The sequence below is a fragment of the Benincasa hispida genome, chromosome 1, assembly GCF_027475165.1.
Source record: "Benincasa hispida cultivar pf3 chromosome 1, pf3_genome.v1.1, whole genome shotgun sequence".
Lineage (NCBI taxonomy): Eukaryota > Viridiplantae > Streptophyta > Magnoliopsida > Cucurbitales > Cucurbitaceae > Benincasa > Benincasa hispida.
In genome coordinates this window covers 62,442,903-62,456,904 of record NC_143478.1, presented here as the reverse complement: position 1 = coordinate 62,456,904, position 14,002 = coordinate 62,442,903, and the positions used below count along the sequence as shown (strand labels likewise).

Sequence of the window (14,002 nt, the reverse complement as noted above, 5' to 3'; positions counted from 1 at the left end):
GGGTTATATAGTATGTGTTTGATGCGTAAACTATTTTAGTCCAAGAAAGAAATAGTAAATACTGTAGCAAATAATAAAAAAAATGATGAATGTAAAATAGTAAAAACTGTAGTAAATAGTAAATACTGTAGCAAATGGGGTTTTGAAATAGTGTTGACTGTAGCTAATTAGAGGTTTTGAAATAGTTTTTACTATAACAATAGATGGTTATTATATTTTGATGATAATCTTTGCCCCATATGTCCCCTTAATTTTCTCAGTAGTCTTTTCTTTCTTCTAAATCTCCTTTTATAGAGAAGGAGGGTTTAGTTACAAGTTGTGTAAAATTTTAAATAATTAACTGTTATAGCCGTTGGATTCAATTTCTCTAGTCCACAATTGAATTAACTTTGAAATCATTAATGTATAATTTCATTATAAGCAAATCCACATTCACCAACATGAGCTCAACTGACGAAGAGCATATTCTGATGATCAAGAAATCAAACCTTTGAATTTGATCCCCACCCCATATATTATTGGAAAACTCAAGAAATAAGAAAAAATTGTACAAACTACTTCTACACTATGAGATTTATTACCGTTACACCAAACTTTCAATTTGACTAATTAGCCACTTGTAATTTGCTAATTGTTACAATCAACATCTTTGTTAATAAACCGAAAACAAACAAAAAGGGCAATTATTAAGTATCTAGTGCTCTCTTCTTCCTTACCCACCAGAAACAAAATTAAAGAATTCAATTTTTTTTCATTTAAATTTTGCCACATTGTTATTAGGTCCGACTGCACAAAAGGCTTCCAACCGAATTTTTTTCAACAAAAAGAAAAAAATTGTAAGAATTATGTTAGGTAAAAAAAAAAAAATGAATTCATCATAATTTAGTCCTACGTACTAATAAAACGCACTGTCTAGCGGCGTATCGAAGTCGCCGGAGTAATCGTCGAACGTCCGCCTCCTCCGCTGCGAGCTTTGTAATGATCGGTCTCTCCCGCAACCTCTCCACAGTCGCCAAGCATAGCTATATTCGGAGCCTCCAAACACCAGCGACGCCTAATTTCATTCCCTTTTCTCAGTTACAACAGCAGCGGAAGCTTTTAGAATGGCGACTCATAAGTATTCTTCACGACTGCACGGTCTTTTCTCAAATCAAGCAAGTTCATGGCCATATCGTCAGCAACGGATTGAGCCAATGCTCTTACGTCCTCGCCAAACTTATCCGCATGCTCACGAGGATAGATGTCCCGATGGATTCCTATCCATGTCTGGTTTTTGGACAGGTTAATTACCCCAACCCCTTTCTTTGGACTGCCATGATTCGTGGGTATGCGCTTCAAGGACCCTTGTCTGAATCTATTAACATGTATACTAGAATGAGGAGGGATGGCGTCAGTCCTGTTTCGTTTACGTTTTCGGCGCTTTTCAAGGCTTGTGGGGCTGCTCTTAATCTGGATTTGGGTAAACAGGTGCATGCCCAGACGATTTTGATTGGGGGATTTGCTTCTGATTTGTATGTTGGAAATACGATGCTTGATATGTATGTGAAATGCGGGTTATTGGGGTGTGGGCGGAAGGTGTTTGATGAAATGTCCGAGAGAGATGTGATTTCTTGGACTCAGTTGATTGTTGCGTATGCGAAGTTTGGGGATATGGAATCTGCTAGTGACCTATTTGATGGATTTCCTTTGAAGGATATGGTGGCATGGACCGCAATGGTCACTGGTTATGCCCAAAATGCTAAACCAAAAGAGGCATTGGAGTATTTTCAGAAAATGCAGGATGTAGGTATGGAGACCGATGAAGTTACATTGGTTGGTGTCATCTCGGCCTGTGCACAGTTGGGTGCAGTTAAATATGCTAACTGGATTAGAGACATTGCTGAAAGATCAGGTTTTGGACCTTCTGAAAGTGTAGTTGTTGGATCTGCTCTTATTGATATGTACTCGAAATGTGGCAGTCCTGATGAGGCGTATAAGGTTTTTGAAGGAATGAAGGAAAGAAATGTGTTCTCTTATACTTCAATGATTGTGGGATATGCAATGCACGGTCGTGGTCCTTCAGCATTGCAGTTGTTCCATGAGATGTTAAAGACAGAAATCAGGCCGAATGAGGTTACTTTTATTGGGGTGCTTTCAGCCTGCAGCCATGCTGGTTTGGTTGAACAAGGTCGGCAGTTATTCGCTAGGATGGAGAAGTTTTTTTGTGTTGCTCCATCACCTGATCATTATGCATGTATGGTAGATCTCCTTGGCCGAGCTGGATGTTTGGACGAAGCGCTTGAGCTCATTGAAACCATGCCAATGGAACCCCATGCAGGTGTATGGGGGGCACTGCTTGGAGCTTGCCGCATCCATGGGAATCCTGGCATTGCTCAGATAGCTGCAAACCAACTATTCGAGCTCGAACCAGATGGTATAGGGAACTACATTCTGCTATCAAACATATGTGCATCAGCTGGAAGGTGGGAAGAAGTGTCGAAATTGAGGAAAGTGATTAGAGAAAAAGGCTCAAAGAAGACTCCTGGCTGCAGCTGGTTTGAAGGAAAGAAGGGGGAAATTGACGAGTTCTTTGCTGGTGATACAACCCATCCACGATCAAGTGAGATTACACAAGCCTTGAAGCAACTTCTTAAAAGATTAAGAGCCCATGGATACAAACCAAACTTGAGCTCTGTGCCTTATGATTTGAGTGATGATGAAAAGGAACGAATACTGATGGGTCATAGTGAAAAGCTTGCATTGGCATATGCATTGCTATGTACTGATGCTGGTGATACCATTAAGATCATGAAAAACCTTAGGATATGCGAGGATTGCCACTATGTGATGTGTGCTGCATCTGAGGTCACTGGAAGGGAGATCATTATAAGGGATAATATGAGATTTCATCACTTCCACAACGGGACTTGTTCTTGTGGTAACTTTTGGTGATCCTGTTTTCTCATTGACAGTCTCCTCATTCTCAGCTGATTTTCCTTGGTGGAAGAAAACCATAGTAGAGGACCACTCTGCCTTATGCACTGTTGTGAAGTATGAACAACAAATGATGAAGAAACCATGATTCTGAAATAACGAAAATAGAAGCTCCGGCAATCTAACGCCCATCGTAGTGCATTGTGAATTATAATCTAACCGCTCCGGCAATCTTTGATTCATGGCGGTCTGGATATTTTTTACTCAGTAACGGGACATCCAAGAACGGACGAAAGGCTAAAGGCTTAAAAGTGGACCATCCAGCTATATTTTATTACGTTTCTTTGTGTTCCTTCATGCTTTTATTAACACAAAATCTGTGTTTAGCATTCTTGTTTTTGTTACACCATGTAGATCAGCCTAATTTCATTAATAGGAAAGAAATCAATTTAGTTGAACGGGCCAATTTAGCCTGCCAATCTGTTGGATGTCAAATAAGTGATTTGTTTGGTTGAGAATCTGGATTATGTTTATGTTTTTAGATTCATTTGTGTTTAAAACAATCTAAATTTTGTTTTTAAAAACTTTTTTCAAATTATGTGATCGAAAGAGTGCGACTTTTGAAAATAATATTTTCATGTTCTGATTTTATTCAAAATTTGAATTTTAAATTTTACAATACAGGATTATATTAAATAAATACAAAAACATATGGAAAGATAGAATGTCGTTATAAATTCAAAATCATTTTTTAAATTATATATTAAACAATGTATTTTAAATTATATAATATTACAAAATAATAATTATACAAATTTTTTAACATTAAACATGTCGATAAATAAATTAATAATATTTTAGTGTTAACTAATACTTAGTAGGTAATTTCATCAAGTTTTACGGTTTATAATTATCATATCAAATACATTTTAAATCATTGTTTAAATTAGAATTCAATTTATGAATATTAAAATATATATATGAAAGCATGAAATACAAATTTGTTTTAATTGAATCTATTGTTTTCAAATTTCTATTTTTGGATTCTCTACCAATAAAACTTCAGGTTTGGTAAACAATTTTTTTATTATTGAAAATGTGCTTGTTTGCTCATAATTTTTTACTTATAATTTTCATATTTCTTTACCTAAATATTTGAACTATTAGTTCGACCATTTTCAAAATAAAAAACAAGTTTTTAAAATTTGATTTTAATTTTAAAAACATTCTTAAAATGTAGACAATCAATAAATAAAAATTTGGAGATCTAATATTTCTTTAAGATCACAGGTTTAATTTTTAAAAACTAAAAAGTTACCCAACAATAACATTCACTGTTTGATGGGTAACTCAATTGCAAATATTCTTTGGATTATTGGATATTAGATTCCCAAATTTAAATGTCAAAATCGAAAAGGCATGAATTAATATTAAAAAAATCAAACGTATATGTTAAATGTTAAAATACCTCTTTTCTTTTATTATTAGGACAAAACATCAATTTGTACCTTCAGGATTTTATCGATTTAAACCTTATACTAATAATTGTATCACTTTAAATCTTAAATATTTATAAGTGTATCAATTTACACCATCTTTTGACAAATTTATTGTCACACTCCGCTTTAAGTTATCCTACCCTAAGTCTCGGTCTTGACATGATAACAATGGATTTCAATTAAACTATGATATCTATCCCTCTAAAAACATTTTTTAAAATAGGTGGCTAGCAAATATTTTGCAAACTAAAATTTATTTGAAATTATGAGTAGGTTGTTTTACAACTAAGATATGCTTGGAAATATTAAGTAGCTATATTTTTAGAAATGATTTACATGTGAGAGGTTATTATGCAAAACTAGTTCATGCTTGGAAGTATATAGTTTTAAATATGTTTAAGTACTAAAGTAACCATGCTTTTGGCAATGTTTTAGTGTAATTGGTTATTTTACAAAATTGTTTATTATTTAGTTAAATTTATGGAATTTCATTAAACTTATGACTATCTACGTTTTTAGAAAGAATAATATGAATTTTTATGGGATTGCTTTTGAAATTTAATTAATCTTGTGACAGTGTGCATTCTTAGAAAATTAATTCTCTATGTGCTGTCATAAATGACACGTGTTTTTCTTTCCTTTTCACAAATTCAATTCCCTTTACTAACGTTCTTCTTCCTTCTTTAGAGTAACACAATTCGCAGAGAAATTGCATGCGACTGAGAGGGAAGCAAGGAAATCGATCACTTACCATCGAAGCTAAAGAATTCACCATGTGAAGAAATTAAAGAGTGGTGAAGAAGAAGATGCACAAGGAATTATAGTGGTTTGGCTAATAGCCTACATCCACTGTCAAAGTCTCCAAGATTCTTATTGATTCAGGCTCTTAAGAAGAAGAAGATGAAGAACATTACGGAATATAGATGAGTTCTCACAAATCTCTGCCTCTCTTTTCTGATCAGTCGTAAAAATGAAAGCTCTCTCACTCTTACAACTTCTATTACATTTTGTTTTTTTTACATACAGAGAGATTGTAATTTGTAAGTTACAATGACCGTTTGCAGCTCAAATTTGTTATGAACTAACTGAACTTCTGTATTTCTTCTATTTCTTCAATGGATTTGGGTAGCTAAGCTGGGAGCTAGGCTTCTAACAGGTGAATTAACTTCACTAAGGTGTAACAAATCTCCTTTTGAAGAGAATTCAGCTTGGAAACTTTTTAGTTCTGTGATTATTCCCGTCTGTTCAAATCTACTACTTTGAGTAGATTTAGGAAAAGGTCAAATTTAGGTTTGGGTAATGATTTTGCTATAAAATCTGTAACGTTCTCTTCTGTTTTGACTTTCAATATTCTGATTATTTCCTTTTCAACAATGTCTCTGACAAAATGTTTATTATGTCATGATATTGCTGATTTTTTGTGACGTGAATTGCACTCTATTTGTCGCACATTAGATCTACTACTTCTTGCTTGTATCCCAATTTATTGATTATACCTCGTAGCCACATTGCGTCTTTTACAGCTTCTGAAACTGCTATAAACTCAGCTTCAGTTGTTGATAAGGCAACTACTTATTGCAAATTAACTGATAAGATTTTCTCCTAGAGTAAAGGCAAATCTTGTTAGGGATCCCGAGTAACCTGCAAAAGCAACATATACAAATCTTTTCAACAGTTGCTTAGGATCATTAGGAGGTTTGTAGAGTAATACCCCATTTTCATTTCCAACAAAGTATCTGAAGACTCATTTGGTTGCCTCGCAATGATTCTTGCTAGGATTTTCTATGTAGCGACTAACAAGGCTTGAGCTATGTACTAGGTCTGGTCTAATACAGACCATTAGATACATTAAACTCACTGTGGCATTAAAGTATGGTACATGGCTCATGGCTTATTTTTCAACTGGTTCTTTGGGTAATCTCTTGTTGAGAGTTTAAAGTGTTGTGCAAGGTTGAATTTGTGTAGTATTTTGTTAGTGTATGATTTCTAGAGAGTGATAGCTCATTCCTTTCTCTATCTCTTAGTATTTTAATTCCTAGGATCTTCTTTGTTGCCTCTAAGTCTTTCATATCCAATTCAACATTCAATTGAGCTTTATTCTCCACTAATTTGGTCAAATTCTTTCCTGCTAACAACATATTGTCAACATATAGAAGTAGGTAAACATAGTCACCTTCAAGGTTCTTTTTGTAGTAAACACATGGGTCATATAAACTTTTGATAAAGCCTATCTTATTAATGTAGTCATCAAAACGTTTGTACAAACACCTTGTTGTTGACTGTTTTAGGCCATATAGAGACCTATTTAGCTTGCACACGAGTTCATTCTTGCACTTTACATCAAATTCCTTGGGTTGTTCCATGTAGATTTCTTCTTCAAGGCTTCCATGGAGGAAGACCATGGAAGGCAATTGTCACACCCTTCCCTAGATTACCCTCTTAATCCGAGAGTAGATGTGAAGACAACAATTATCAACCCTCTTATGACAACCACTATCCAACATACTCCTAAAAATCCGTATTCTTAGCACTTGTTAAACTTGTTTAGCAGCTTATAATTCTCTAGAACTTTAACACATAATTTTTACAACAACTTTAAACATATAATTTACTGCTAACCAAAAATATCAACATTAACATACATAACAGATTCCAGAATCAAACTTGAATACACACAAACTCTACTCTATTCCCCCTCCTGACATGGGCATAAAACCAATAACATAACGTTATGAGCCACCTAAATTGCAATCTTCCTAAGGGTATGAGAAGTGACTGAGTGGCAGAACTGCTAGGCCTCGGAACATTCTTAAAGAGTGAGCTGGAAATCCCAATGAGTGACTATCTTAAGTAAAACATACTTGAAATCACAGTTAACATAAACATGCTTATCAAAGAAACATTTATCAAATCATAATCATGGTTTTTTTTTCTAAAAAAAATAGAACTGAAATCATAAGAGTACATCATGTAAAAATCCTGAAATATTTATTAGCATCTTTCTGAAACTCCATTACTTCGCTGCCTGAACATGTGGGAGAGCTCTTTTGCTCAATCCCTATTAACCTTAATTGAGAGAAAGCTATTTTGCTCGATCTCATCAACGTCGATAACATAATCATAAGTGCATGCATAGCTAGATTGGGATCTGACCACCTTTAGTGTCAAGGATCCCTAACATCATTGTAATCTGGGTACCTTATCATACCTTCGGTACCAACATATATTGGAGTAGGGTTTACACAAGGCACAAACATTTAAACATTTAAGAAAAATATACAAAAAATGCATATTTGAAATAATCATACCTCATGGTTTCATATCAACGGTGTCTTGTAAAATATGGAATATACTTGATTAATTTCATCATGCAATAAAACATGGTATAGGCTTAATGAAAAACACATGCTAAACTCTTAAATAACTTCATTTAAAAACATGGATCATGTGATCAACATTCATTTTAAGGGATGCGTTGGAGAAAATCATAATATAATAATTTCATATGAAATGTCTATGCGTTGAGAACCATTCATAAAACTTGCGTTAGAAAACATTCATTAAAATTTATCATTCACTGTCCAAGGGGTTGTACACCTTTCTTATTTGCATTTTCCTTGAAAAGGAAAGATTCTTTGGTCAGTATACTTAACTCCCTTTTGAGCTTAACACATATCTTATCTTTACTGCATAATAATAGTCATTGCATCATAACTAAGTTCGGCACATCAAAGCCATTCTTAACGCATCAACTATCTTTAGCCTTCTTAACTTATAACTTGGCTGACAATTGGTAATTCTTTCTCAAGGTGCTCGGGTAAACGCTAAAACACTTCCCAGTCTATGTGATAAACACTTACTATACGACATATTTCAAATGCCTTTGTTATGAACTGGCTATATTGCATGCATTAACGCATAAAATCACTAGGTTAGCTGCTTGTTTGTTCTTCATTTGCAGCTGCCTGCTTATTCATGTACAACATCATTCCCAATTCAAACTTCCAAATTTCATAACTTTAATTCTAACATTCATTTAACTAAACTCCTTTCAAAGAAAATGCTCATAAACATCTGAACTTTTGCTTACCTTAAAATTTTAGCATTATTTCCTCCAAAATTGACAAAAAAATCCCTCAATTTGTTCTTTAGTTGGCTGAGAGTTCTTCAACTTTTAAAATCTTCATATGGCAACAACACTACCTCACTTAGGCATTAGAAATTTTTTGGCAAAACAATCTTCTTCTTGTTTAAGCCTATTTATACTTGGATTTTCATGAAGAGTTTGCTTAATTAATTGCCACCTAGCAAGCTTATCCCTTTCTTGATGTCTGTAAGGTTGTCACCTAGCTTACTTACTCGTTAATTAAGCTGAATTTCTTAGCTTAAGCTTGATCGCATGGCCTTGCGACCATCCAAGACTTCTCTCTTCAATGTATGATCGTCTATCGTATCCTTCATCATCTTAGCCCTCAACAATGGTATACAAAGTTAGTCACATAAACCCTACATGCCACTTACTATACTTAGCCACAATGCCCCCTCCTTGGGCCTTTGGTAACGTCATTCAACCAAGCTGGCCGCATGGAGCTTGCCACTTCTAATGCATGGAACCCTTTCCTCTCCTTAGGTGTTAACTTGTTCCTACTTCACCTGAGAATCCAGTGTTCTATACTTAATATATTTTCTTGTCTTCTTCTGGCTTACCATTAATAGACTTCTCCAACTCTCTGTGCGTCAACCGTGTTACAACCTGAACGTATATAGTCATAACACTTAGAAATTTTCACTCTTACATTTCAGATGCATCATTCACTATACATACTTAACTACTTTTTTCTGTTAACGTTAATACATATCTTATCTCATAATCAAGAAGACCTAAACTTAATTAACTAGTAAAAGAAGTTCAGGGGTTTACAACAGTAGTCATATCCATTTATTCTAAGTCAAGGTTCTCACATGCCACTATAACTAATAGGATTCTATACCTAATAGGATTCTTATAGAGGTATGCTTCACAAAAGAAGAGAGAATTTTATTATAATCTACTTCCTCCTTTTGTTTGAATCTCTTGGCTACTATCCTTGCTTTGAAGCTTACTTCATGATTCAATTCTCTTGAATTTACCCTTTGTAAATCCACTTACAGAAAATGATGTCTTTATCTGATGGCCTTTCAATTAATTCCTAGGTACCATTCTTGTAAAGTGAGTTAAGTTCATTGTCTATTGCATCCAGCCATTGCTTACTTTCTTTATTATTTATGGCTTCTTCATAGATATTGGTGAAAGGATTAAATCCCACGGTGGAAGCGATGTGAAGTCTTGCATCCTGCCATTCGATTTTTACATAAATAAATTCAGTATAATAAAACATAATATAAACATGTAATATAACATGATTTAGGAGAAAAAGATTAGAACCATTCTTACCTTTGTAGATTCTCAAGCTTTATGAACAATCCTTTTTAAGTTCCAATGAACGTTTCCTCCAACGATCTTGATCACGGATGATTTCTTGAACAATCTCGAACACTATCACGAGAGTAACCTCATTATTCTCTAGGATTCTAATAGAGGGATAGGTGGTATCAAACTATTGGAAGAGAAGGACTCCAAAAATTTCACATCTCTTATCAAACTAATCTCAAACTAATTAACTTCTCCCTTTAATTTAATTTTGGCTCCAAAACAAAAAAAAAAAAAAATTAAAGGAAACATATAATCCAATAGTTGAGATAAATAACATCATTCTAAGTATTTAATCAATTTAAAATCACCATTTTTTCAAGTAGATTAATCCAATTTTTCCTTAAATTAAATTAAAATTCTAATTTTTTACAAATATCTTTTGAATTAATTATCTTGTCTTCCAAATTAAATTTTTAGCCACCCTATATCAAAATAACATCTAAATATTTTAAGATAATCTAATGATCAAAATAACCTTAAAAAAATGGGGATGTTAGATATTAATAATTAGTAAGTAAAAGAAAAGATTGATCTTCAAAGAGACAATTTAAGATAACAGATTTCTCAATTTAGATATGTATTAATTACTTCAAGAGGAGCAAAGTGTGCTTAATAATGAAATCTATTCCCTGAAATGTCTCTTTATTGATAATCTTCATATTCTTTCACTTTTATTTCTTTCTTAGATTACTTTAATAAAATTGAATGAATCTTTCAATAATTAAAAAAAATATCTATCCGATTCCCCGAGGATGATACTGGTTAAAGCCTACTTACGATAACCCCGTTTTTAGCATCGACTTCTATGGCTTGTAACTTTTTTGTCATGACCACACGTCAATGCTTATGAACAATCTTACGATAATAATAGAATGCTTATGAACAATCTTATGATAATAATAGGGCTCAAAATGTGCAAACGCATTGAATAAGAAAACGATAATCAATAAATAAGAAAGAGACCTAACTATACCTGTTGAAACGTCGTAACCCAATATTAGAAGAAACATTTAAAAGTGAGGGAGGAATCACCTCAATAACAGGTGGTTTCTTTAATAGCTTTTGATCAATTACAAATAGATCATCAATATAAGAAACGTATTGTGGAAAGCCCCCTTGGAAAGAATCCTCCAACACACCGGAATTGGAAGAAGTTGATGCCAGAATAGTGTTAAATGCCTTTGGCAAAACTAAATCAGAAAAAGATGAATTATTTCAACATCAGGAAAGCATGCCTCTTGAAAAACGTCATCACAGGAGACAAAGAACGACGTCTTCGCTAAACCACCAATTAGTGTAAAAGCAAAACATAAATAACCAAAACTACGTAGTGAATAATAATCAGTCTTGTCCTACAAGAACTCATATGAAGTTCACTACTGAAGAAATTCTATTAATCAAACACAGCTTCAAATATAAGACTTTGCCACATTTGAGATATGTTAATGTTCAACTCTACCACTAAATTCTCTCTCACACCTTTCTTATGCCAAAAACAGAAAATAAACGAAGGAACATACTTCTTAATCAGCAAGTCATGTTGGGTTCCATGAGGAACGATTTGAATAACATCCAAAAAAGAAACCCAAATATATATACAGTGCAGTCATTCACAATAGTAAAAAAAATATCCAATATGGAAGAATGTCACATAAAGACCCAAATATCAGTTTGAAAAGGACGAGCAAACAAATAGTCATTTGAACTGGAAAATGAGGAGAATTAAATGTAAATAGACGAGCAAGTACAGATGAATCATTATTGATATATCTCGAGAGATCCTTACTACCTTTTAACAGTGTCTTCAACGTAGAGACTTTGTCTAAAGGAAGATGTTTCACTTCTAATAGAACTTCTTCCTCAAATAACATATTTTGTAGTTTAATGCAAATGAACCCGCCACTTCCTTTTAGTTTGGATACCAAGAACAATTGGAGCTACTAAATTGTTAACCATTCACAGGTCATAGAACATTCGTTGAAATCGCATTTACCATATTGCACAGATGAAATCGAAAATCATGAATTCAAGAAATCTCTTGCATGCACAATAATTTCGTCAATAAAACCCAATTTGTTCTTCATTGATAATAATCAATCTCCATAGAGTCCGTCTAATATAAAAAACAATTGATCGGACAAATAAACCACACAAAGAAGCTATAAGCATCTAAACTCATACCCTAATAAACCAAATAGGAAAACCCCACTTTCAATAGTGAATGTACAACAAGGCGTCGGAGGACTACCACTTGTTAGCAAAACTAAATCCCAACTGAAGTAGACTTCTAATTATTCAAATTAATTGGTTAATACAATATTATTATAAAATCTGTAAATGCAATAAATTTAATAATTTATAATCCTAAAGATCTTCAAAAGAGTACACTTTCTGATTAGATACTCATTGACATCCCAAAAGAAAATGAGACATCAAGGGTTCAGTAAATAAAACAGACACATCACCAGGTTATCCCCAACACACACAGAGATGAAGACAGTACTAATAAAATACTTTATACCTCACAACCCAGAAATTACATAACACAAAAACACACACAACCATAACCACCAAATTATTTAGTCCATTCCTTTCTAAAATTCACAGTACTAACTCTATACTTTATTAGTACAGACAAACATGAGGAGTACAAGTCCTCAGTGATGTCCCGGCAGCTTCTCCTTGATCTTCTCCATTATTCCCTTCTTCTCATGCTGCCCACCGTACTGGGCCGACGAATAACCGCCCGGCGTTGTGGTTGACATTGCCTGGGGCTCATGATGATGTCCTGGCATCTTTTCCTTTACCTTCTCCTTCAGCCCCTTCTTCCTCCTCCTCCCTCCATGACCGTCATCTTCCGACTGACGCATTTTCACAATAAAATCATCCATTCTTCCGTTTTAAATCAGACCAAATAAAACAATGAAAATATATGCAAACATTAAGGTTGTTTGAAGGAACTTGCAAGGTGGAGTTCTGAATGCGTCCACCAATTTTTTTGAAATATTAATTTTTTTTTTTTTATAAATATGGATGATGCAGCATGAACTACGCACCTAATCAAATAAAAAAATTGAACAATGATGGAGATTAAAACAGTCGATATTTTTTTTAGTCATGAACTAAAAACACAACTCCACCTCCTACATGTAGCTTAGACAAGTTTTGGACTAGAAAATTAGAAGGTTTATGTCCAGACTTACGGAGCTGGAACTGGAGCTTCCAGAGCGATGAAGTATGCCTCCATGCTCCTTATGCTGTTGATGGTGTTCTCCTCCATAACCGGTGCCACCATATCCACCCGTCTCATACGTCCCGCCGGTACCGGTGCTGATTGGGTTACCGAACTCATCAGTCCGATGAACGGGGTTTCCATACTGGTCCGTCTCACGGAACTCACCGGTCCGGCGAAGGGGGTCACCGTATTGAGCGGTGTCGGAGATGACGTTGCCATATTCATCAGTTTGGCGAATTGGGTTGCCATACTGATCGGTTCCAGATTGGTAATGCGCCATTTATTGCAAGCCAAGAGAAAACAAAACAGAGATGAAAGAAAGACAATACAGTTGAGTGAGATTAGACTTCGGGATGCAGATGAAGTTTTGGGAAGTGAAGATGGTTGGATTAAATAGAGAAGTGGAATTAGTAGATAAAGTTTGAGAAACACGTGCATGTGATCCCTCAGGGAATGCCTCTTTATTTGACACGTAGCATTCTAAGACTATGTGGCATGACATGATGATGACAGCTGTTGGGTTATGTCGGCAAAATGGAGATTAAGAGAGCAACAAATTTCCTCTTTCCTCTATTGAGTAAAAATAATAAATAAAATAGATAGAAAAGATTATGACAATTTTTACACAAAAATAGATATCTAAGTTTCTCCTTTTTTCAACCTTTCTTTTTTACCGCTCACTACCATTACCAAATAGTAAAAAAGTTCAAATTTTCTTTTTCTTCAGAAAAAATGACTAAAAATACAGATAGGAACGGATTTAGTTAAAGTGAGTGGGTTTGAGTCTCTCAACTTTGTATTCTTTACATATATATATATATATTATAAATTTCTATCATATCAAAATTTTTAGTCATCTAATGATAAAATCTATTTTTTAGT

The 14,002-nt window shown here is 34.1% G+C and overlaps 2 protein-coding genes across 2 annotated transcripts; one reads left to right on the top strand and one right to left on the bottom strand.

The window, feature by feature from the left end:
• Positions 1-724: 724 nt before the first annotated feature.
• Positions 725-3,392, top strand: LOC120067181 (Pentatricopeptide repeat (PPR) superfamily protein). The gene has a single exon (XM_039018699.2). The coding sequence runs from the start codon at positions 979-981 to the stop codon at positions 2,929-2,931; it is 1,953 nt and encodes a 650-aa protein (XP_038874627.1). The 5' UTR covers positions 725-978; the 3' UTR covers positions 2,932-3,392.
• Positions 3,393-12,223: 8,831 nt separating this feature from the next.
• On the bottom strand, positions 12,224-13,498 carry LOC120089224 (uncharacterized). The gene is made up of 2 exons (XM_039046643.2): positions 13,089-13,498; positions 12,224-12,746 (listed from the first exon to the last, which is right to left on the bottom strand). The coding sequence occupies exons 1-2, from the start codon at positions 13,398-13,400 to the stop codon at positions 12,543-12,545; spliced, it is 516 nt and encodes a 171-aa protein (XP_038902571.1). The 5' UTR covers positions 13,401-13,498; the 3' UTR covers positions 12,224-12,542.
• Positions 13,499-14,002: the final 504 nt, after the last annotated feature.